General features: G+C 43.5%; 2 protein-coding genes and 1 long non-coding RNA gene across 4 annotated transcripts in view; 2 read left to right on the forward strand and 1 right to left on the reverse strand.

Annotated features, from left to right (window-relative positions):
* The first annotated feature begins 2082 nt into the window (after positions 1–2082).
* On the forward strand, positions 2083–6288 carry LOC106597072 (uncharacterized). Of its 2 annotated transcripts, none has more exons than XM_014188308.2 (4): positions 2083–3093; positions 3216–3545; positions 3900–4069; positions 4347–6288. In XM_014188308.2, exons 1-4 carry the CDS (start codon positions 2943–2945, stop codon positions 4506–4508), a joined length of 813 nt encoding a protein of 270 aa, XP_014043783.1. In that variant the 5' UTR covers positions 2083–2942; the 3' UTR covers positions 4509–6288. The 2 variants fall into 2 exon arrangements, with proteins under 2 accessions (XP_014043783.1, XP_014043782.1); XM_014188307.2 differs by having other exon boundaries at positions 2085–3093; positions 3216–3551.
* Positions 6289–7023: 735 nt separating this feature from the next.
* Positions 7024–11522, reverse strand: LOC106564717 (uncharacterized). Its single transcript, XR_001319524.2, has 4 exons — positions 11381–11522; positions 7808–7946; positions 7475–7621; positions 7024–7054 (listed from the first exon to the last, which is right to left on the reverse strand). It is a non-coding gene; the product is annotated as an uncharacterized lncRNA (long non-coding RNA).
* A 3186-nt stretch (positions 11523–14708) lies between these two features.
* Positions 14709–25688, forward strand: part of LOC106564665 (septin-9) — a 93552-nt gene continuing 82572 nt past the window's right edge. The window contains exon 1 of the mRNA XM_014130871.2: positions 14709–15018. Coding sequence (XP_013986346.1) covers positions 14994–15018 — 25 coding nt within the window. The 5' untranslated portion in view covers positions 14709–14993. The remainder of the gene's footprint in view (positions 15019–25688) is intronic.

Here is a 25688-nt window from a genome sequence, read left to right on the forward strand (position 1 = left end):
GTACAACTGGCCTCACAACCGCAGACCACGTGTAACCACGCAGTTACACGTGTCCACATCCGGCTTCTTCACCTGTGGGATCGTCTGAGACCAACCCCCCTGACCAGCCACTGAGACTAGCCACCCGAAACCCATTCTGATTGGCTGGGCCTGGATCCCAATTTGGTGGGCCTATGACCCCCTGGCACACCCATGGATGCGCCCCTGCCCAGTCATCTGAAATCTATAGATTAGGGCATGATTTAAATTGACTGATTCCCAATAAACTGAATCAATTGACCTTACGCCAATGAGCTCAAACACATTTATTCCATAGAGCAACAGCCCATGACGTCGTCTCTGCGACCTTTCTCTCTTCACATGGATGTATTGGATGCTTACGCACGGATGATGTCATGCATGGAAAGCGCAACACGAAAATAACAGCATGGTCATACGTGGGATGTGCGTAAAAGGCACATCAACATCCATTCATGCCACTGATGCACGCGTGATTCCGTATGCACGCTCGTGTGGTCTGAAACTTGGAGCATCCCATTCAGTGCACATCAGGCTTGGTGAAACATATTAGGCGACAATAAATAATACAGAGTAGGCTACTCGGTGGTTTGAATTGTGATACCGCTGACCGTTACCAATGAGCCGCAGCAGACTCCAACAATGAGAACAGTGAAAGAACAAGCGGGATCGAGTACAAGAATACTTGGACGAACACTCTATTTTTTTTTTTGGGGGGGGACGTTTACTAAATCGTCGCCCAAACGACCACAACATGAAGAAAAGTCCTGCGAATTCGGGTTGTTGGTGAATTTGTTATTTCACGAGTGTGGAAAGCACTCTTGTCCGCCCGCCCATCAATTCCAAGTAGATATATTTCAAAAAGATCTTGAAGGCTATTTGTAGCTAATGTGATATTTTTGCATGTCTGTCTGTGAATTTTCAGCACTTAGTTTGACTCCTTGGGATTTTAATTATATTAATTTGAACCTCTTTTATATACATTTCTGAATACGTTTTAGTTTAATAATCTATAGGCTAGTGTTTTTCCATACATGTCTGCATGTGCACCATATGCCTGGATTTCCCTGTGTTTTCATTACTTGCATGACTTGTTATTAGAGCATATACTTTAACACAGGGAGCAGTACAGGTCAGTCTCCTCTATTCCCTTTCTCTCCTTTTTATTGAGACTCTCCTTTTATTTATTTTATCTTTCTGTCTCTTTTTTAATGTTTCTTCTCTCCCCTCTGACCAGTGTGTGTATGCAGACGGAGTGTTCTCCATCTAGAGGAGAGCCCCCTGGACTTCTCTAGCCATTAAGGCCTCTGTCTGTTTCATTATGCATCACCCCTTTGTCCTTCTCCTTCCTGCTCTCTGTAGCTGTGATGTGCTGGCCCTCTCTAGGCTGTGCTCTATTAATACACGTAGTGGTGTGTGTGTGTGTGTGTGTGTGTGTGTGTGTGTGTGTGTGTGTGTGTGTGTGTGTGTGTGTGTGTGTGTGTGTGTGTGTGTGTGTGTGTGTGTGTGTGTGTGCGTGCGTGCGTGCGTGCGTGCGTGCGTGCGTGCGTGCGTGCGTGCGTGCGTGCGTGCGTGTCTGTGTGTGCGTGTGTGTGTGTCACAGCATACCTCTGCTCACTGTCTCCTCTCAGACCCCATCTGTGCTTCCCACTCGTTCCCAACGTTCAGGACCACAGGACGGGCTCCTGGGATCAAGTGGATCAGATCATCGGAAAATAACACATGCTGATGCCACAGTGTGTTTTAGTGTGTTTCATTCATTTCAGTTTTGTCAGTGATGTGTACTCCGAGGAACTTAAAGCTTTCCACCTCGTACACTGCGGCCCCGAAGCTGGTTGAGAGAATGCCAAGAGTGTGCAAAGCTGTCATCAAGGCAAAGGGTGGCTACTTTGAAGAATCTTTAGCACTTTTTGGTTACTACATCATTCAATGTGTGTTATTTCATAGTTTTGATGTCTTCACTATTATTCTACAATGTAGAAAATAGTAAACATAAATAAAAACCCTTGAATGAGTAGGTGTGTCCAAACTTTTGACTGGTACTGTATGTGATGTATAGACATCATGGACAGTATCTGGATAGAATATATATTATATATCTGTAGAATATGTGGATAGATTAGTATTTGCAAGGAATGAAAGGAAGATTTTCAATTGTTGTTTTTAATTATTACAATCTTCAAACAGAGTAAAATCATCATTTTTGGAGAGAATATTCTGCCTTCTTTCATGTTCTAAGATTTAAACTGTTTTAATAAGTTTAACTCCAGCAACCAAAAGCAGGAAACCCATAAAAATAAACATTTATGTAATTTCTGTACAAAGAATGTCTGTTGTTTCCACCCATAATTAAGTATTATAGAAGTGGTTAAAGTACCTAAAGACTGTACTTTTTTTAGCCCAGTGACAGTACAGGGTTGTAGCAAAACAATTCGCAGCGGAAAACGAAAACAAAAGTTTCTTATTGAACATGTTCTGGTGGTCCCTCTACATTTTTTACAACCCTGGATTGATTGAACTGAAGTTAGACATGTGACACTGAACAGAAGCACTAGAGGGAATTCTCTCCTCACATTCAAATTCTGATGCAAAGGGTGAGAAGAGATATGAGCTGAGTTTGATTAACATTGAGAAAAATCGACATCTGAAAGGTGAATAACATGAACACAACATGATGTAACTTTGATATGCTTTTTTAACAGGCCTGTAGTAATGTGAATGCAATAAAGTTCATTTACAGTTGGATATGTTATTGTTGTTCTCTAACAATGCAATCCATCTAAACTCTCCACTCACCATATTGTATGTCTAACACAATAAACCATTGAGATTCTAATAGCATATATATAGCATTTGATTCAATTAAGAATTCTAAATTAGACTGCAGTAATACATGAAGGTTTGGTTGACTGTGAGGGACTGTGATGTCAGATGTACCCTATTTCCTGTTCTTTATAAGTAGATGTCAGACAGAGACAGACTGCAGTACACAGCCAGCTGTGGTAATGGTGATGTCACTGTTGAGGAGTTTTCTGTTGTTCTACTTCTCATTCAACAAATTGACCACAGCAGCAGGTAAGGCAAGCTGTTTCTTCCCACCAATCGAGGTTGATTCTGTATTAAATCATCAGTATGGTACATATGTATCTTTGATTCTAACAACCATGGTTTCTCTTTCTTCCCTGTCTTTTCTATAGAAGCCATTCTCTGGGTGAAGACGGGGGAGAAGTTTACCATGAAGTGCTCCACCACTCTAAAAGACCAGGATGGAATGTACCTGTATGTTGGGCTGGACAGGGACAGGGAGGTGCTGTATTACTACCAGCGTGACTCCAAACTGACCCCCAGGAGACGTTACTGGGACAGAGTGAAGACTGAGGGACCTGTGGACCAACTGACCATCACCGTCAGTAACCTGACCATAGAGGACACAGGTGTCTACTGGTGTGTTTACACAAAATTCAATAAATCCACGTATGAAAATGACATCAACCAAGGAAGAGGCTCCACTCTGGTCGTGGTGAATGGTAGAGGTATTGTTACACTCTAGGGGTTGTGATATGTTTTACTCTTCTCATGAATGAACAGTCAATTTCACATGTAGACAAAATGTGTGTAATCTAGAATCCAGACTAGTGTTTCTCAGTCTATGGTTCATGGACTGGCAGCGGTCCCTGCAGTGTTTCAGACCAATTTAGTCAACTCTCAAGTGTTAGTTTCAATCTAAACAACCACATAGCCTGCTGGTCCCGATACCAAAAAGCTGAGAAACATTGTTCTTCAGTGGCTTTTCTTTTGTACAATTCTGTCTCTGATAGTTATTTTGTGTGAGTGCCGCAGCATACTGATTAGATTTTCCCGTTTCGTGATGTCTTCCATAGACGATGCCCTCCAGCTGCCATGCCCCACAGCTATTGCAGTAACACTGACCCCCTTTCACCCAGCCAACGAGAAGCTGTGCGCATCTGGCGTGGAAAACATCATCATCATCACCAGCATCTTGACCACCCTGATGTGTGCCGTCATCTTCCTCGCCTGGGTCGCTCCACGGGTGAGTGTGCTGAAGGTTGCCCAGGTGATGGGGCAATGATGTATATCTGTCAAAACATTGTCCTTTATTAACAAGTTGTCCTAGTCCTAGTAAACACTTTGGGAGCATATTACCAGTACGCAGATCTACATTTTGTTCTAAACTCTCAAAACACAATGTTCTTTCCAATGCCGGTCATTGTCGTCCAAGAATAATTAACATGGTTGAATTAGACAATATAACTGATTGCTTGTAGCGCATCAGAAGATATGAATGAAGCAACGTTCCTGTTCCACAGGTGAAGAGGTGCTGTAACCAGGGAGGATACACACCCCAGGTCTTTCCTGACTCGGTCTATGAAGACATGGCCAGGAATCCCATTTATCCACCAGACACACAGCAGGTACAATCGTACCCCTATTCTGTGTCTACCAAAGGAGGAAGTAGGACCACTGTGTAGCTTCTTCGAATGCTTTCTCTGAATATTGCTTCTTTGCTTTCTCAGAATTGAAAAACCTGTTCTGCTATATTTCACAGTTCTAGCCTCAATGCAAGTCTTAGTGGTACATGTTTTGTGTGTGTGCGTGTGTGTGTGTGTGTGTGTGTGTGCGTGCGTATGTGTGTTGCGCCATACCATGCTTATGTGTGTGAATAAAATCTCTATATGGACAGTATTCATATTTCAACAGAAGAGTGAACAGCCAATGTTATATTCCAGTTCTTCCACATGCAATGCACACACACCAATAAAGCACTTTTCTTCTAATGAAATGCTGCTAAAAGTAGTTATGGAAGAAGTGGAAAGTACTCGATCAACGTGAGTTGAGGTGCAACCAAAAAATGTGGTCATCATTGAAAAGGCTCAATGCTTGCTCATCATTTTAACTATTAAAAGATTCTGTTAAGTCATTAGGTGATTTGAAAATCATCTGAAAATGAAACATCCCAATAAATAAGAGACAGCAACCATAGTGCTTTACATTTTGCCCCTGAACGTTGGATTTTGGTGCAGATCTTTTGTGAATGTTCAGAATTGATCAAAGGGCCAGTCTAAATTGCTAAACGGGACGGATCTGGCACGTGGGCCGCCAGTTGAATATCCCTGTTTTAGTCCATAAGGTGTACAGTTGATAGCGATGGAGGCCTCCCTATAACTTTTTTCAATACATCAGGTCATACGATTTATATTGGTTTTAGTTCTAAACAATGCTGTAGGCTGTGTTTTTCTCTAGTGTTTTTAGGTCACTGGACCACTCATCAAGCTGTTCCTGTGCATGTTGTCTTCCACAAAGCCAAAAGAACTTCAACGTTAAAATGAGAACAGTTTGTTAAGACTTTTATTATATTTTATCATAGGTACAAATATTTTAGCTCCTTAAACTTTCAGGCACATCAGGATATAAGCCATTTTACATTACATTTGATTATTCTATGGTTTTAGTTGAGATAGCTAGTAGGTTAAACCATAATGGTCTGAGTACATTGTTTTCATGCTGATACAGAGTAATGAGTGTGTCTTATGGATGGAAAAACAATGATTCATTTTTACTAAGTGACGTAGTATTTGTCTTACACTAGGAGTCCCTGTTTTTTTACTTATGTTTCAACTTCCTAACAGCTATTTTCACTTTAAATAGCTGTAAATGTGTATTGTATCTTTATAAAGGAAGACAAATATTCTCACCGTTTGCCTTTTAATCAAAATTATTGATACATAATTGATAGTTATGTGATATTCAACTTGTGTATTCATGTTTATGTTGTATTTGTATGTATAAAGCATTGGTGATGTTCAGCTATATTGCTTACAGTATTTTGTATGTTTAGAAAGCTTTCTAAATGAAGTCAGACAGGAAACTAGAGTGTTTGTATCAGCTGATATTGAACCAATTAGATTCCCTCTACCGTAATATGGCAGTCTATTTAGTTAACCAGGTAATGCACATCCTTTCATTATGTCTGCTGCACGCAAGCTATCCATTGGTGTTCTTGGTGACATGCTATGATGTAACATGCGGTACTCGCCCTGCATGTCTGCTTTCCCACCACCCACCCCAGACTCCACCTGTTTGGGCACTGCTTTTGTTTCAGTCAGGGGGATTGGTATAGCATACCTGGCTCACTGTTTGTTATTATGTTATCATTATGCATGCTCTGGCAGTGAGCTACCCCGAAGGAGCAGAGCCTTACGCCAAGAGTAACATATTGAATGTATTGTAATCCTTTCTAATAAATGGTTAAACAAATATGTGACGTTTCAGTAACTTTTAATGTCCAATTTACGTTTCAGTATACATGAGCCGCATCATGAAGTTGTTTTGACACTACATTCTACAATCATATCCAAAATCATAACCGTAAGTCAAGTACGATATAAATGTCAAACAGACCCATGTATACGAGACCTCAGTGTGCTGCTGGTGACAGGGATTTCTGATGTGGTGACAGCAGACACATGCAAAACCATACCCAACACCCCAGGGTAACATGAACACGCCCACCATTTTCAAGAACCAACCACAGTGAGTGAATAACTCAATCCCAAGCCCTCCAAAACAACCAAACACACAGAGCATGACCTGCATGACATATGAATATAGAACACAGGCTGTATCCCTATTCACACACTCTACGACTTTGTCTAAATCTCATTCTTAAATCAGAACGCTCAAGGCCTAAGTGGTACTCTTCTGATTTATGTTGATTTATGTTTTATAACTCATAGTTATAATAGCATAGCATGAAAATGCACACATACAGAATGTTGCTTTTTGGCAAAATTGAGTTTTTATTTTTGGGTTATTTACATAAAATGATATAATTGGCCATGATGATGTTACAGTTGGTGGTATCAACTTGTAAAACAGTTATTTACAATGGAGGCAGCTCAGTTGTCGTCCTCTCTGAAGATCCCAGAGGAACACGTTATGATCCTCCAGAGGCGGCTGAAGATCTTCCTAATGGCGTTCTTTTTCTTCTTTGGCTATTTGCCTCCAGCTCCGTCCTCTACAAACAATGAAATATAGTTGAGTATTGCAACAATTTTCGGTGTTGATTTACTTACTGTACATTGCCTAAATAACTGTTTTGACACAGAAGTCAAACATTTCAAAAGCATGTCTGTTGTATGAGATTCAATAGAGATGGGTTGTGTTGCCTTCGATACAGAACAGACCTGAGACCACAACTAACATAAATGATTGGGTTACGGCCTTTAGCAGGCACTCAGTGTTCTGAAAACAGACAGACGAGAGCTCTGTAAGAGTAGGAATAACGACACAATCTTTACTGTAGCTGTTTCACAAAACATACCACAGACATCCAAAGAAAATAATTGCTGCTCATTTGTCATATACATTTGTGATATGATATGACTTTGGACACGGTCGAGGGCCAGGTATAAATCATAGCCTCCTGTTTCTGCACCTCTTGCAGGGGGAGGACATCTTTGTTACGGTTGTCCTTGCTGTTGGTGTTGCTCAGAGTGAGTTGCTCAGATTTAATCTCCAGTCACATTACTCCTTGGTGAATAGTGCCTAGCTGGTTGAGGTCTACATTCTCTGTGGAATCCTTCTGCAAACAGACAGACATACCGTATGTAACTAATCGGAACCTAGTAGCAGTTTTACAAAACATATCAAAGTCATTTCTACATTGTCAAGCTGTCTAAAATGATACACATAAGCTGCAGGGATGCTTGGAATTTCAGTCAAAGACTATCATAATAATAGGCCTTTTCAGATGGCTCTTATTTCTTACCTCGGTGTTCACCTCCTCGTTGGCAACCCATGGTGTCACCAGAAGATGCTTGTGAAGGCTGAGGAAATCTACCTCTGGCTTTCCAACAGGGGGGCTGATGCTCCATAAACTTCCTGACACCAGTGTCGCTGCTGAACCCCTATCAAGAACAACAGACATTGTTAAGTGAAGTCAACCAAGACCTCTCTGGTATGTCTGGAGTAGATGGCAGCAGGATCAAGATGATACACTACATGACCAAAAGTATGTAGACAACTGATAGTCGAACATCTCATTCCAAAATAATGGGCATTAATATGGAGTTGCTCTGCTATAACAACCTCGACTCTTCTGGGAAGGCTTTCCACTAGATGTTGGAAAAATGCTGCGGGGACTTGCTTTCCCGCAGCATATTTGGGGAGTTTCTCCCATTAATCTCTGCAGATCCTCTCAAGCTCGGTCAGGTTGGATGGGGAGCGTTGCTGCACAGCTATTTTCTGGTCTCTCCAGAGAATTTCGTTCAGGTTCAAGTCCGGGCTCTGGCTGGGCCACTCAAGTATATTCAGAGACTTGTCTCGAAGCCACTCCTGCGTTGTCTTGGCTGTGTGCTTAGGGTCATTGTCCTATTGGACGGTGCACCGTCGCCCCAGTCTAAGGTCCTGAGCACTCTGGAACAAGTTTTCATCAAGGATCTCTCAGTACTTTGCTCTGTTCATCTTTGCCTTGATCCTGACTAGTCTCACAGTCCCTGCCACTGAAAAAGATCCCCAAGGCATGATGCTGTCACCACCTTGCTTCACTGTAGGGACGGTGCCAATTTTCCTCCAGGCGTAACGCTCGGCATTCAGGCCAAAGAGTGTCCTCTTGGTTTCATCAGACCAGAGAATCTTGTTTCTCAGGATCTGGGAGTCTTTAGGTGCCTTTTGGCAAACTCCAAGCGGGCTATCATGTGCCATTAAGTGAGGAGTGGCTTCCGTCTGGCACTCTACCATAAAGGCCTGATCGGTGGAGTTCTGCAGAGATGGTTGTCCTTCTGGAAGGTTCTCCCATCTCCACAGAGGAACTCTAGAGCTCTGTCAGAGTGACCATCGGGTTCTTGGTCACTTCCCTGACCAAGGCCCTTCTCCCCCGATTGCTCAGTTTGGCCAGGCGGCCAGCTCTAGGAAAAGTCTTGGTGGTTTCAAACTTCTTCCATCAAAGAATGATGGAGGCCACTGTGTTCTTGGGGACCTTCAATGCTGCTGATATTTTTTTGGTACCCTTCCCCAGATCTGTGCCTCGACACAATCCTGTCTCGAAGCTCTATGGACAATTCCTTTGACCTCATGGCTTGGTTTTTGCTCTGACATGCACTGTCAACTATGGGTTGACAGTGCTCCAATGAAGTTGTAGAAACATCTCAAGGACGATCAATGGAAACAGGATGTACCCGAGCTCAATTTTGAGTCTCATAGCAAAGGATCTGAATACTTATGTGAATAAGGTATCTGTTTTTTATTTTTAATACATTTGCAAAAATCCTTGTTTTGCTTTAACATTATGGGGCATTATGTATAGATTGCTGAGGATTATTTATTTAATCAATTTTAGAATAAGGCTGTAATGTAACAAAATGTGGGAAAAGTCAAGGGGTCTGAATACTTTCCAAAGGCACTGTATATAAGTTGAGCTGCATCACTGAAGCTTGTAAATATCTTTGGTGAAATCAAGATTAAACTGAGACCTAAGTTTTGCAATGTACAAATTATAATAACGATCGCCCCGCAGCTGAATCTATTTGCCTACCCCTAACGTATGTGTTAATTCAGTCATAAAGTATGTTTATATCAACTGTGTGAAAAGTGTGGTGAAGCAGCCCTGTTGTTTGGGAGACTTTACGTCTCTATTCTTAGCTGTTGTTTTCCTGTTAATTCTGTTGTCTTGCAAACATGGCCTCTACAGCTTTTCTTATTCTAGGTCGAAGATACCCATTAACTTCAACCTATATGTAAATAAGGAGGTGAGAAACTTAAAAGGCAGGTTTGCTATTTAGAATGCACTGGGTAAGGTAGGAGGTGATACTGGGAGCAGGTGTTCCATCCGGTAAGAGGGCAGGAATCCAGTTAGAGAGTTTGAGCTCCCATTTCCTTTCCACTTTTAAGGTATCAAAGAAAATTATACAAACAAATATTTCCCATTCTGCTGAATATACAGTACACCTGCACAAAAACATACAGTACTTATGAATATATTTATCTATACATAACTAGAAATGCATCAAATCTACATATTAACCTACATCAAATCTCTCATTCCTGAAAACAAATGCAGCTGAGTGAAACTCGGGCCTAAGATGTTTTGGAGAGATTGTGGTTGGCCTTACGGACAGAGACAGGAAACAGAGCAAGCAGCTAAAAAATGACAGGTTGTAGAATAGCAGATCCAGAGTAACCAAGGGAGGTGATAGGTGGGAATGAACCCGTGGTTGCAGAAAATAAATACTTGAATTTATTGCAGATGAAGAATTTCAGGATGCATGGCTTGACTTGAAAAACAGTTGTCTGTAGCAGTAACATTCAGGATACAAAAGCTCACAAAAATGGCAGCGATTCTAAAGTTCAGCCCCTCAACAGGGCTCCTATTGCAGCTAAGACTATGCCTAAATCATTCCATGGAGGGCCTAGTGTCTGCAGGTTTTTTTGTTTTTTTACTTTCAGTTTAGACCTAGACTACCAGGTGAGGAAGGTTCTTTACTAATTAGTGAAGCAAATGTATCAAGTAAAGAGAGGAGCGAAAACCCACACATACTCAGCCTTCTGTGGAATGAGTTTGACACGTGATCTAGTCAAGGGGGGTCCCAAACTCAACCCTGGGTCCCCCACACACAAGTTTAGTTTTTTTTCCCCTAACACTACAATGCTGATTCAAAATAACCAACTCATTAAGCTTTGACTATTTGGATCAGCTGTGTAGTGTTAGGGCAAGACCGAGCTTGGGAAACCCTGAGCTAAACCAAACCTGTCTGTTTTGCCCCATGGTTGCGCTGGAGTCAGTTTTGTTGCTAAACAACCAACCCGACTACGCTAAACAGCATAACCAAAGATTACTTCTTCATCAGCTCTACAACAAACTGCTATGGAGCAAATTGTAAAATGGTGTTCAACCCTGAGCTGAGAAAAAAGGATAGCCTTTCTACCGTAGCTCCTAAGCCATTCCCATATCGATTACCAATGAGAGTGTACATTTAATTAGCTGAACTTTACTTTGTTAGTTAGACCAGGCAATACTATGAAAAACAAATTCAGTTAATTACATTCATTTGTTTAAATTACCATAATTAGTCAAGTAGACTTTAGTTTAAAAGACATAGAGCTGCATCAAGTAGAACATGATTAGAACTACTACTCAGAGACTGAACGCATGTGTGAGCTGCTTGCCAGTTCGATAACTCACCACACCTGGCTTCAACCAGAGCAATCAACTTGGTAGCAAACAATTAAGATCAGGCACACCTAAGACGGCAGCTAGATAAGCATGGCAATGGACTAGCTCACTTTATCCAAACCACATATGTATATACTTCCAAGCATTTTAGATATTAACTTCATGAATTACCTTTTAAAATGGTGATGAGGTCAGGCTAAGGCTACCTCATCACACAGGTATGAGATGTGTTTAAAGTGATAGATGCTCTGCTGTGGCCTCTCCCTTGTAAACCAGAAAAGATATGACTGTCATTTTTCAGACAGTACCAGAAACTGTAGTAGTTAAATGTATGCTCACTAGAGGGCAGCAAAACCATGATAATGTAGGGGTATGAGGGGATGCCACTTGCCATGTTCGAGAGCATCAAATCCATGATGCATTGTGGGTAAATGGTGACTGACTGATCTACGAACATTCATGAGTAGTTATTTATGATGCAAGGTGATTTGTAGATCAGTTATTAGGCAGTCACCTGCAATGTCGAACAAGCCCAGTGGTCGCATTCCCCTGCACAGACGTTGCTTGCATTAACCAATGTTTGTGTGCCGTGCCATCAACTGACAAATTGGTGGTTAGCTGATACTTAAAAAACCTATCCAGGCGTTGTAAGATCTGTCAGGCGTCAGAAATGTCTAAGCATAGGAACCCAGAAATGTCTATGCATTCAATGGGCTCATTTGGTATTCACGTTTGCTGTGAGAAATTATTCTAAAAACAGCAGACCTGTATAAATGTCACAGCTTGTAAACTAAAATGCCCATTAGTAGGCCAACAGAAGCCTACCCACTGGGCACACACTGGTTGAATCAACATTGTTTCCACGTCATTTCAATGAAATTACATGCAGTAACATTCAGGATACAAAAATGACAGCGAGTCAAAAGTTCAGCCCCTCAACAGGGCTCCTATTGCAGCTAAGACTATGCCTAAATCATTCCATGGAGGGCCTAGTGTCTGCAGGTTTTTTTTTTAAACTTTCAGTTTAGACCTAGACTACCAGGTGAGGAAAGTTCTTTACTAATTAGTGAACTAAATTCATCAAGTAAAGAGAGGAGCAAAAACCCACAGATACTCAGCCTTCTGTGGAATGAGTTTGACACGTGATCTAGTAGGCTGGTGAGAGGAGCTATAGGAGGACAGGCTCATTGTAATGCCTGGAATGGAATAAATGGAATGGTATCAAACACAAACATCTGGAAACCACGTTTGACTCCGTTCCATTAACTCCATTCCAGCCACTAAAATGAGCCCGTCCTCCTATAACTCCTTCCACCAGCCTCCTCTGCAGACCAAGTATGGGCAGCCTGGATCAAAATGTTGTTGTTTTAAAAGGTCAGAGTTGGAACTAACCATTTTAAATGAATAAGAACTGTATTTCATCAAGGTAAGTGTTTCATTTAGGCTTCACAAGAGGAGCCCAAATCATGTCTTAAGCTAGAGCTCGTGTGGATTTAGCCCTTATCATTACACCAATTCAATGTCACTACATTGGGTCATTGGACGTCCCCTTTAGCCTTGTCAGGGAAATGCCCCGACTCTTAGACGCTGCCCAAATGCTCTGTCTAATCGCAAATATGCCTCACACGCAAAACAGGTTTGGAAACATTTGTAACTTTAATATGAATGACAACATTTTTCAAATACAAAAGATACACTTACTGTATACATTACACAGTATAGCAAAGTTGCAGCCAGCTGTGTTTTGATTAACACCTGCTTCTGACCAGAAATGTGGAATGGAATGTTCCAATGGAAATGTGAGTGCACAGTGAGAGTATGTGTCATTCCATGGCTGAAGGCTGTTACAGCTGTGTGCAACTTTCTAAACTGCTTACAGTAAGAGTATCTTTTGATTCTTACTCACTGGTAAAAAAGTTAAGTTCCAAAGGTTTCCAAAACCGTATTGCGAGCTAGGATTATGAACGTTTCTAAACGTTAAAACAGAGTGTCGGGATTGTAGTTCACATAGAGCCAGTTGTGGTCCATACCTTCACCTGACAACCCAAAAGGCTATAAGCCCCCTTGGGTTCTTGAGAGCTAGTGTGGATTTAGATAAGGCCCAGACAATAGGAGCTCACCTGCCTATTTCAAATGAAATGTGAAACTTAAGCTATGAGTATAAAAGATTAAGCGAGTGACTAATCTCATCCCTATTAAATTCTCCTTTTCCATGTGCTATAATAAAACGTTTGGAGCTAAAGTTTTTGTCAGTGCCCTAAAGAAATGATGACATTACATTTGGGCGGAAAACTATTTCAGTGAGACAAAGGCCAACATTATTAGGTCTGTGCCCTCACTGAATTAGTTTCATTATTACTACAACTATACTGAACAAAAATATAAACGCAACATGTAAAGCGTTGGTCCCGTGTTTCCTGAGCTGAAATAAAATATCCCAGAATTGTTCCATATGCACAAAAAGCTTATTTATCTAAAATAAAACATCCCTGTTCGTGATTATTTCTCCTTTGCCCAAAAAATGTAATACAATCATCCACCTGACAGGTGTGGCAAATCAAGATGCTGATTAAACAGCATGATTATTACACAGGTACACATTGTGCTGGGGACAATAAAATGCCACTCAAATATGCAGTTTTGTCACACAACAATCCCACAGATGTCTGAAGTTTTGAGGGAGCGTGCTATTGGCATGCTGACTGCAAGAATGTCCACCAGAGCTGTTTCCAGAGAATTGAATGTGCATGTCTCTACCATAAGCCACCTCCAATGTTGTTTTAGAGAATTTAGCAGTAAGTCCAACCAGCCTCACAACCGCAACCCACATGTAACTAATTCAGCCCAGGATCTCCAGATCCGGCTTCTTCACCTGTGGGATCATCTGAGACCAGCCACCTGGACAGCTGAAACAGAGGAATATTTTTGTCTGTATTAAAGCCCTTTTGTGGGGTAAAACCCATTCTGATTGACTGTGCTTGGCTCCCAATTAAGTTGGCCTATGCCCTCCCAGGCCCACCCATGGCTGAGCTCCTGCCCAGTCATGTGAAATCCATAGATTAAGGCCTAATTAATTGATTTCAATTGTCTGATTTCCTTATATGAACTGTAACTCAGTAAAATTGTTGAAATTGTTGCATGTTGCGTTTATATTTTTATTCAGTAATAGAAACATCTGAGCCATTTAATATTTTACACCACAATAAAATGCAATGGATGTCTTCTAATTTACGAATAGAACCTCCTCAATCTTCCATGTAATGGTCAGTAGAGCGACATTTTGGGGACGCCAATGAGCTCAAACAAATGTATTCCGTAGGTCAACAACCTATGACGTCGTCTCTGCGACTTTTCTCTCTTCACATGGATTGATTGAATGCTTACGCACGGATGATGTCATGCATAGAAAGCGGAACACTAAAATAACAGCATGGTCATAAGTGGGACGTGCGTAAAAGGCACATCAACATCCATTCGTGCCACTGATGCGCGCGTGATTCCATATGCACGCTCGTGTGGTCTGAAACTTGGAGCATCCCATTCAGTGCACATCAAGCTTGGTGAAACATCCACTGACAATAAATAATACAGGCTAGGCTACAATAAGTTAGAGTAGGCTACTCGATGGTTTGAATTGGGATACAGCGAACGGTTACGCATGAGCCGCGGCAACAGTGAGAACAGTGAAAGGACAAGCGGGATCTAGTACAATAATACTTGGACGAATACTCAATACATTTTTGGGGGGGAAACGTTGACTAATTGTCGCCGAAACGACCAGAACATGAAGAAAAGTCCTGCGAATTCAGGTATGTTGGGAATTTTGTTATTATTGTGGAATACACTATTGTGCGCCCACTTCAAGTTGCTTTATTTCCAAGAGATCTTGAAGGCTTGTTATGTCTGCATGTCTGCCTACTGTGTATTTTCAGCACATGGTTTGATTCCTTTGTATTTTAATTATTTTAATTTGAACCTCTTTTATATACATTTCTGAATACGTCTTAGTTTAATGATCTATAGGCTAGTGTTTTTCCCTACATGTCTGCATGTGCACCATATGCCTGGATTTCCCTGTGTTTTCATTACTTGCATGACTTGTTATTAGAGCATATACTTTAACACAGGGAGCAGTACAGGTCAGTCTCCTCTATTCCCTTTCTCTCCTTTTTATTGAGACTCTCCTTTTATTTATTTTATCTTTCTGTCTCTTTTTTAATGTTTCTTCTCTCCCCTCTGACCAGTGTGTGTATGCAGACGGAGTGTTCTCCATCTAGAGGAGAGCCCCCTGGACTTCTCTAGCCATTAAGGCCTCTGTCTGTTTCATTATGCATCACCCCTTTGTCCTTCTCCTTCCTGCTCTCTGTAGCTGTGATGTGCTGGCCCTCTCTAGGCTGTGCTCTATTAATACACGTAGTGGTGTGTGTGTGTGTGTGTGTGTGTGTGTGTGTGTGTGTGTGTGTGTGTGTGTGTGTGTGTGTGTGTGTGTGTGTGTGTGTGTGTGTGTGTGTGTGTGTGTGTGTCTGTGTCTGTGTGTGTGTGTGTGTCACAGCATACCTCTGCTCACTGTTTCCTCTCAGACCCCATCTGTGCTTCCCACTCGTTCCCAACGTTCAGGACCACAGGACGGGCTCCTGGGATCAAGTGGATCAGATCATCGGAAAATAACATGCTGATGCCACAGTGTGTTTTAGTGTGTTGGGATTCATGCTCAGATCTCAGTTGGCAATACAGCACAAATGGATCAGGGACCAGGCTAAGCTTCATTAAGTCAGTGTATGACCTTTCAGAGGGAAGTAGAATGGCCTTTAAAGCAGGACCTTTTCCTATATAGCATTATCCTCAGCAGTTTATGGAGTGTTATCAGTGATTATCACTGTATGTTGGCTCCTATCTCTGTTTAACATCCCAGAGACCTGGGAGAGCTCTGATACTGATACCAACTCTCTCTTAGTGCTGGTGTTGAGACAAACCAGACAACCTGTCCCAAAACACTCACCAACCCTTCTCCTTGGGCTTATCCTTTCGATGTTACATCTGTAGGTTGTTAGCAATATGGTGGAAGGTCTCCCACTAGACTGCTGAAACCTATCCAGACCCTTCAGATCTGCTTATACTGATACCAGTGCTCTGTTTGTGAGGTTGAGACGAAACAGAGACCCACTCTGAAGGGAAACTCACCCAGGGGCTTTTCTGCTTAGTTCTAGCATTGCATGGATGGGTGCCTGTATTTCTGAGCTGACTCTTCATGAGTTATGATGATGCTCTGTTCTAGCGGCAATTCTGGGCTTGTGTAGTTGTCACAAGTGGAGATGTTGAGAGAAATCTCTATTTCCCATCCCTGTGGTTAGCGCTGCTCTATTTCCCATCCCTGTGGTTAGCGCTGCTCTATTTTGCATCCCTGTGGTTAGCGCTGCTCTATTTTGCATCCCTGTGGTTAGCGCTGCTCTATTTCCCATCCCTGTGGTTAGCGCTGCTCTATTTCCCATCCCTGTGGTTAGCGCTGCTCTATTTCCCATCCCTGAGGTTAGCGCTGCTCTATTTCCCATCCCTGTGGTTAGCGCTGCTCTATTTCCCATCCCTGTGATTAGCGCTGCTCTATTTCCCATCCCTGTGGTTAGCGCTGCTCTATTTCCCATCCCTGTGGTTAGCGCTGCTCTATTTCCCATCCCTGTGGTTAGCGCTGCTCTATTTCCCATCCCTGTGGTTAGCGCTGCTCTATTTCCCATCCCTGTGGTTAGCGCTGCTCTATTTCCCATCCCTGTGGTTAGCGCTGCTCTATTTCCCATCCCTGTGGTTAGCGCTGCTCTATTTTGCATCGCTGTGTAATAGCGGGGGAGTTCTTCTCTCTCATCTACTCTCCTCCTCAGTCTTCCATTACTAACAACCAGTGGACATAGATATTATTCAATATTTTCTTCCACACAGAGGAAGACTTTTCTTTTGTGTCTGATGTTTTCTATGAAGGCAAGGCCAGGGAATCTTCATCTGGACAGAGGCCTCTGTCTGTCTGTCTGTCTGTCTGTCTGTCTGTCTGTCTGTCTGTCTGTCTGTCTGTCTGTCTGTCTGTCTGTCTGTCTGTCTGTCTGTCTGTCTGTCTGTCTGTCTGTCTGTCTGTCTGTCTGTCTGTCTGTCTGTCTGTCTGTCTGTCTGTCTATCTGTCTGTCTGTCTGTCTGTCTGTCTGTCTGTCTGTCTGTCTGTCTGTCTGTGATACACATTGAGAACTAATGGGCTGGATGTACCTATGTTGTTGCCTATTTCCCAGTAACAAACTCCAAATGAAAGTGTGGTGGGGGCTCAGCTGAGTAAATGCACTCCCCATCTCTCTCTCTCTGTACACGTGAGCGAACCCAGTCAGCTGCACTGTACACTGACTCCTCTCAGGATTTGTCCGCACACTGAACGGACCTTTTGTGCTAAGGAGTTGCTCAAGGGGGTGTTATGAACTTGTTACACTTGTTATTATTTGATGCTGGCCTCCATAAGGAAGTGGGTGTCAGGTCTCTAATGTGCGTTAGCAGCAAGCCTTTCAAAGACTTCATAGCAAATCAAATGGTTCGGTGAAGAGTAACGTCCCCATCAGCATGATTTGTCATCACGAAAATCGTTATCCTGACCTACAGCGTTTTATATCCTAGTCTTCAGCTAAGTTAGTACTAACAGGAAAGAGAGACCAGAAATAAACGTGTTGTTAGTGCGTATGAGTTACTAATCTGTAACCGTGTTTGTGCAGATTGTTTGTGTGGCGTAGTCGTCCCTAATGGGGCAGCACTCCCGGTGATGACCTTGATGTGAGGAAGTGACACAATTATCTCAGTCCTGTGTACAGTATTTGGCCTAAGGAGGCTGTTGGCCTAGGTTTGTTGGCCTAGGCACAGACAGTTGAAAGTAGGGCAGAGTCTCTCAACTCTGGTCCAGGGTACCCCCACACAGGGAGTGCAGGCTTTTGTTCAAGCCAAACACTAACTCTTGAATCAATTAATCAACGAGCCATTGACCAGTTGAATCAGGCGTGTAAGTGCTGAATCAGATTAGTGCTTGGCTGGAACAAATGCCTGAATACTGCGTGAGTGTCCGTGGACCAGAATTGAGCAACACCGTAGTAAAGGGATGCTGGGTATCAACTCTCCGTGTGGCTGGACGAGTTGAGCAACCCTGTATGTAACAAGGAACTTTGTGTATCTAGTTTTTCTCATTAGGCTCCAGTGTGTCAGCTATCCTCCTACTCAGCAGCACAATGGCAGATCCAGGTCCCGTAGTGACCAAGCAGCAGATGAGGAGTCAATACCGCTCTTTATGTCTCCTTAACAATGCTGCCTTACAGTGAAGCCAGCTCATTCCCTGAGTCTGAAACGCTCTGTACTGGACCAACCCCAACTCACTGTGGATAATGAGTTTGAGCATGGTGCTGGCAACACAAGGGTTGTGGATTAGATTTCCCACATGGGCCATTGTTTTTAATGTTCATCCTGTGTCATTGTTAATGTTGACTATTCTGTCTCTTTAGAATAACATGTCTGCTAAGTGACCTATTATTAAGCTCTCTCATTGATGAACATCACACCAGAACTCCCACTCAGAAAAACCCACTACTTAGCCTATGGTTCTCAAAGGGACTTGGTGTTCTGTGAATTTGCGTATCCGCACAAATGGTTCTATCTCCATTTGCTGCTGGAGAAGCTTTAAGCTTTCATTAGCCTAATCTTAAGCCCCCCCATAGGAAGTAACCCATTACTTATTATGGCTCATTTGTCTCCAGTCTCCCCAGGTCCAGATGCCTCTATGATTAGCCTCGCTGTGCAGGAATGCCCGCTGACGTTTTGTTTTTTCGGGAATGCCGTCAAAACCGCCGGAAATACTGTGGTGCGCTCTATGACATCACTAGCCAGTGTGTCAGAGTTCAGCTATTTATAGGGATGTTGATTTGGGTAACACAGCTGACACACACAGACACACTGAAAACAGGACACTGAAAACAGGACACTGAAAACAGGACACTGAAAACAGGGCCATGTCACTATGGCTTAGGGTGATGGGCAGTCATCTAGTGTCATTCATTCTTTAGTTATATAACTTCTATAAAACACACACACCTTCTGTTGAGAGCAGCTGTCATTAACATAGCATGACTAATGAGCTACTCGTTATTGCCATGCAGATTAGCTTGTAAACATAATGTGGACAGTCATATTATGGGGTAAGAGGAACATTTTTTTTCTCCCCAAAACTGTTTATTGCATTTCCGCAGATGCATTAAAAACATTAATAGCATGTGTTTTTAAAAGAGTCGATTTTAAGGTACTATGGTAGGTAATGTGGATGGCCATTAATAGTTGCATAATGTCCCAGTAGAAGCCACGTAGGGCATATTTAACGCTCTGAGGTCTTGTATTTATCTGGGAGTGCTCTGTGACCAAACTCCACATGCACAGACACTACCATAGCGCTCGTGTGTGTGTGCGCGCGTGTGTGTGCGCGTGTGTGTGTGAGCGTGTGTGTGTGCGCGCGTGTGGGTGTGCGCGTGTGTGTGTGCGTGTGTGTGTGTGTGTGCGTGTGCGCGCGCGAGCGCGTGCGCGTGCGTGTGCGTGTGTGTGTGTGGAGACTGTCTGGGTCAGTGCAGCAGATTTAGACATCAGGAGCCTGCCATGCTGATTACAGGGGCACAAGCCACAAGGAACCACAGGAACTCTTTCTCTCTCTCTGCCTCTCCATTTCTCCCTCTTTTGTTCTCTCTCTCTCTCTCACTCACTCACTCACTCGCTCACTCATTCCCTCACCATGACTCAGTTTAGTCTAATTCGCAGGGACAGGACAGAGGTGTGTGTGTGTGTGTGTGTGTGTGTGTGTGTGTGTGTGTGTGTGTGTGTGTGTGTGTGTGTGTGTGTGTGTGTGTGTGTGTGTGTGTGTGTGTGTGTGTGTGTGTGTGTGTGTGTGTGTGTGTGTGTGTGTGTGTGTGTGTGTGTGTGTGATCCCAAAACACACATTATTGTTGACTACCTAGCCCTCAGTCTTGTTTGTCCATGCACTCTGTACCCTGCTGTGTGTTAGGCAGTACTTAGTGAATTGATAAGGCATCCAGGCCACTGTTGATGATTCATTTTCTCAATGTCAGTATTTAACTCCATCTGTCAGTTCTATCAGCCATTCAAAATGCTAAGTGTGGTTCTGACCTGGGCATTTTATAGCCTGAGTCCAAGATCTGTTTGTGCTGTCTTGCCAACTCCCTTGCTATGAGTGTCACGCCAAACAAGTTGGAACACAAACAGATCAGAGACTCAGGCTAGGTCTGGGCTATGTAGAGCCGGAGACTCCTGGGCCTGGACTCTGCGAGGATATATCCCATTCTGGCCTGTCTGCTGCCAGCTTCCTCCAGGCTCTAATTACTACCTTATGGTGAGGAAATATCCAGCAGATGTCCCAGTACTACCACAGCCACGCTGGGAAGGACAGACAGACGGACTGCAGTCCAATAACTTTTTCAACACTATTTGATTTAACATCTTACTGACCTGGAATTGGGGTTGGGGGTTGTCAGACTTCTGGAAAGAAAAAAGTCTGTCTTTGAGTTGAGAAATGATTGTCCTGTGGAGGGCAGTGGTTTAGATAGTATCTACAATCTGTTTTGTACTGTGAGCAGCCATTCCAAGAGTGATTACTCAGCCTTTGGGACATTGCTTATTCAGCTATATATTGGCCATGAAATTCATTCTCTATTTAGTTATGAACTGGGAAGTGTAACTTCTCTCTCTGACTGGTTTACACCAGGTCATCTTTAACCAATGAAAACCAATGAGAAATTGATAGCAAACAGAAACGTCAAAGACCAAGTCTAATCCCTGTCTTATTGAACGCAGGCCTTGCTCATTAACTCAACCACACTGACTCCACACAATCACAATCTCAATCCCCGTATTTACACCAGGTCAATTCCCCCAAAGCCCCAGTGAGCCCCACTCACGCATCCCCTCTCCCTCAGCATTTGGACACCATCAGTGGGGAATATGTGGATGGGATTGGGGATGAGCATGTGGCTGCCATCGGGATCAGAGCGATTTGGGTGATTGGATCAAATCAAGGTCCCTCAATCAATCAGGCAGAGAGAGAGAGAGAGAGAGAGAGAGAGAGAGAGAGAGAGAGAGAGAGAGAGTGAAAACAGAGAGTGTGTGTGTGTGTGTGTGTGTGTGTGTGTCATAGACCCTCAGATTAACAGCTGCTGGATGTGTCGTAGCAGGGCTTTTGTTCAGGATGGTGAGACTTTTTAGAACATGGCAGATAGAAATGAATATGTGGAGCTTATCGATTCCTGAATGTTGTAAGTGAATGATCCCCAGGCTAGCAGGTCTGGTTGTAAAAGCAGGGCAGTAGACTCGTGTGAAGGACAGGCCTGTCTGTGTCTAACAGAGAATAGGGGAGCTGCGCTGTGTAGCGCTGAGATGAGGTCATAGATTGTGGCTGCAGCGACGAATCGGGCACAGTCTGTTTTATTTTCTCTCCCTCGCTCCCCCTTTATTCTGCATCATCAGCTCTTACTGTAGGTTAAGAAAGACGGTCTAAAATTGTGTGTGTGTGTGTGTGTATATCATCGGCCCCCCGAGGCCCTTCCCCAGATGTGCAGACATGCTCCTGCAGAGTGAACCTCCTGATCTCTCCTCCCTTTTACCTTATTAACTCCTTTCTTCTTCCTGTCCATTTACATTCAGCCCTTTCACTACCTCCTCCTCTCTTATATCTCTCTTTTCTCTTCCCACTCATCTTTTTTCTCTTTCTGACTGTTCTTTCTCCTTCATAGTGCATCACCGCCCCATAGGCATGTCTTTACTAGTGGTCCGCTGTGTGCTGGTCCAGTCCTTGACTCTTATGTAACTAAATGTAGCATGTCGGGGTCAGGCGTTTGGCCATAGGTCATGTAATAAAGTGACGGCTTACATTTAATATGAACCCTTAGGCTCACCATGCAACGTCCGTCACCGTGTAGCCTACAGTTTTTTGGGGCTTCTGTGTTTGGTCTTGCATGGGTGCTTTGTGTACATGGCTGTCTGCGTTCTATGCCCATCTGCCCTACTGCACAACGTGTGTGTGTGTGTGTGTGTGTGTGTGGTTATGTCTACAGGATGTACGGTCATGCGAGAGGAATCTGCTCTGGATAACAGCCTTCCTCCCCAGGCTGGGTGGTGATGGTGATGTGTGTGTCTGCATATGAGTGTGTTTGTATGTGTGTGCATGCCTATGGGTGCATGCGTGCGCGTGTGTGTGTGCGTGTATACGTGTGTGTGTGTGCATACGTGCACGTGTGTGTACATACATGCATGTGTGTGTATACATGTGTGTGTGTGTGTGTGTCTGCGCATGTGCGTGTGTATGTGTGTGTGCAAACATGCGCCTGTGTATGTGTGTGTGCATACATACGCCTGTGTGTGTGTGTGTGTGTGTGTGCATACATGTGCCTGTGTGTGTGTGTGTGTGTGTGCATACCTGCGCACGTGTGTGTGTGCATACGTGTGCTTTTGTGTGTGTGCATATGTGCATGTGTGTGTGTGCATACATGTGCATGTGAGTGTGCATATGTGCGTGTGTGTGTGTGCATATGTGCGCGTGTCTGTGTGTTCATATGTGCACGCGTGTGCATACGTGCGTGTGTGTGCATATGTGTGCTTGAGTGCATACATGCGCGTGTGTTTGTGTGCATACATGCGCGTGTGTATGTGTGTGTGCATACGTGCGCCTGTGTGTGTGTGTGCATACGTGTGTGTGTGTGCATACGTGCCCGCGTGTGTGTGTGCGTGTGTGTGTGTGTGTGTGTGTGTGTGTGTGTGTGTGTGTGTGTGTGTGTGTGTGTGTGTGTGTGTGTGTGTGTGCGCGCGTGTGTGTATACGTGCGCATGTGTGCATATGTGCGTGTGTGTGCATACGTGAATGTGTGTGCATACGTGTGCGTATGTGTGTGCAAACGTGCACGTGTGTGCATATGTGCATGTGTGTGTGTGTGCATACGTGCGCATGTGTGTGTGCATACGTGCGTGTGTGTGTGTGTGCGTGTGTGTGTGTGCATACATGCTCCTGTGTGTGGGTGCATACGTGCGCCTGTGTGTGTGTGTGCATACGTGTGTGTGTGCATATGTGCGCTCGTGTGTGTGCATACGTGCCCGCGTGTGTATGTGCGTGTATGTGTGTGTGTGTGTGTGTGTGTGTGTGTGTGTGTGTGTGTGTGTGCGCGCGTGTGTGTATACGTGCGCATGTGTGCATATGTGCGTGTGTGAGCAAACGTGCACGTGTGTGCATACGTGTATGTGTGTGTGCATATGTGCGCATGTGTGTGTGCATACGTGCGTGTGTGTGTGTGCGTGTGTGTGCGTGTGTGTGTGTGCGCATACGGGGGCGTATGTGTGTGCATACGTGCATGTGTGTGCATACGTGCGCGTGTGTGTGTGCATAGGTGCACTCGCATGTCCGTGTGTGTGTGCGGTGACCCCAATTATTAGACTGGTTGATTGTTTGGTCGATAGGCTGTCGGTCGACAGAAATGATTATGTTTTTGTCGAGCAGTAGTAAATATCTAAAGAAGAATTCTGGCACACATCTTATTCGCGCCCATCTCAGTGATCTAATCATCTCAGTGAACTAATCATCTCAGTGAACTAATCATCTCAGTGAACTAATCATCTCAGTGAACTAATCCATTGCGGAGGCCGTGGGGATGGCACAGTCCAAGAAGATGGGGAGTGTGGCTGCACAATGCACTTCTCTCTCCAGAATGAGCTCTCTCCTGCCAATTTGTGCACATTCATTGTTTCATAACTTCATTGTGTGAATTGTTTGCGTTTCATTGTTAGTGTCTATCAATTGCCCATTACATACAGTAGATCACCAGTAGTACATGTTACAGTTCATTCCTATCATTTCTAATCTACAATGTTTGTTTGGTTACGGTAATGTCTGTTAATGCATTCAATATAAATTCAGCAAAAAAAGAAACGTCCTCTCACTGTGAACTGTGTTTATTTTCAGCAAACTTAACATGTGTAAATATTTGTATGAACATAACAAGATTCAAACACTGAGACATAAACTGAACAAGTTCCACAGACATGTGACTAACAGAAATGGAATAATGTGTCCCTGAACAAAGGGGGGGGGAATCAAAAGTAACAGTCAGTATCTGGTGTGGCCACCAGCTGCATTAAGTACTGCAGTGCATCTCCTCCTCATGGACTGCACCAGATTTGCCAGTTCTTGCTGTGAGATGTTACCCCACTCTTCCACCAAGGCACCTGCAAGTTCCCCAGCGAAGAGCCCTCACCCTCCGATCCAACAGGTCCCAGACGTGCTCAATGGGATTGAGATCCGGGCTCTTCGCTGGCCATGGCAAAACACTGACATTCCTGTCATGCAGGAAATCACGCACAGAACGAGCAGTATGGCTGGTGGCATTGTCATGCTGGAGGGTCATGTCAGGATGAACCTGCTGGAAGGGTACCACATGAGGGAGGAGGATGTCTTCCCTGTAGCGCACAGCGTTGAGATTGCCTGCAATGACAACAAGCTCAGTCCGATGATGCTGTGACACACCTGCATGTTCATTAACTGTTTATGGTTCATTAAACAAGCATGGGAAACAGTGTTTAAACCCTTTACAATGAAGATCTGTGAAGTTATTGAGATTTTTACGAATTATCTTTGAAAGACAGGGTCCTGAAAAAGGGATGTTATTATTAATATTATTCCAGTCGTTTACCGCTCTCATTGTCGGAGTGGACACGTTGTTTGCAGAGCACGTAACCTATACTATACTACACATTTTGGTTTATTTCATTCCATTTACGAGTTCTGTCAATTTAGGAGCACTCCAAACAAAAGACAATGTTGAGTAAGAACGTGCACCTGATTACGAATAGAAGTAGGCCGGCCTATAGGCTTCTCAAAGTAATGTTTTCTTCACCTCAAACAGTGAGGAAGCAAAGTCCGAGACTAACAATAATTCCTCAATGTATTTGAAAAATCTTTCCAGCTCTCTCCCTTTTTGATAACCACTCAGTGTGAAGGGAAAAATGTCATGCTCTGTCTGATCCAGTAGAAACATCATAAAATAAGCCTACTACTTATCCCTTGTGCAAATAGCCTACAGCTGATGGCACAGACTATTTTTACAATGTTGCAAGGAGCTTCAGGCCAGACCGAAGTTAACAGTTAATACAATGTTTCAAGGAGCTTCAGGCCAGACCGAAGTTAACAGTTAATACAATGTTTCAAGGAGCTTCAGGCCAGACCGAAGTTAACAGTTAATACAATGTTTCAAGGAGCTTCAGGCCAGACCGAAGTTAACAGTTAATACAATGTTTCAAGGAGCTTCAGGCCAGACCGAAGTTAACAGTTAATACAATGTTGCAAGGAGCTTCAGGCCAGACCGAAGTTAACAGTTAATACAATGTTGCAAGGAGCTTCAGGCCAGACCGAAGTTAACAGTTAATACAATGTTTCAAGG

Source organism: Salmo salar, chromosome ssa12, assembly GCF_905237065.1.
Source record: "Salmo salar chromosome ssa12, Ssal_v3.1, whole genome shotgun sequence".
Taxonomy (NCBI): Eukaryota; Metazoa; Chordata; class Actinopteri; order Salmoniformes; family Salmonidae; genus Salmo; species Salmo salar.

Coding starts and splice junctions, on each gene's coding strand:
- LOC106597072 (XM_014188307.2), top strand. CDS start 2,943: ATGTCAGATGTACCCTATTTCCTGTTCTTTATAAGTAGATGTCAGACA. Junction 3,552..3,899: donor GGTCGTGGTGAATGGTAGAG/GTATTGTTACAC, acceptor TGTCTTCCATAG/ACGATGCCCTCCAGCTGCCA. Junction 4,070..4,346: donor TCGCCTGGGTCGCTCCACGG/GTGAGTGTGCTG, acceptor CCTGTTCCACAG/GTGAAGAGGTGCTGTAACCA.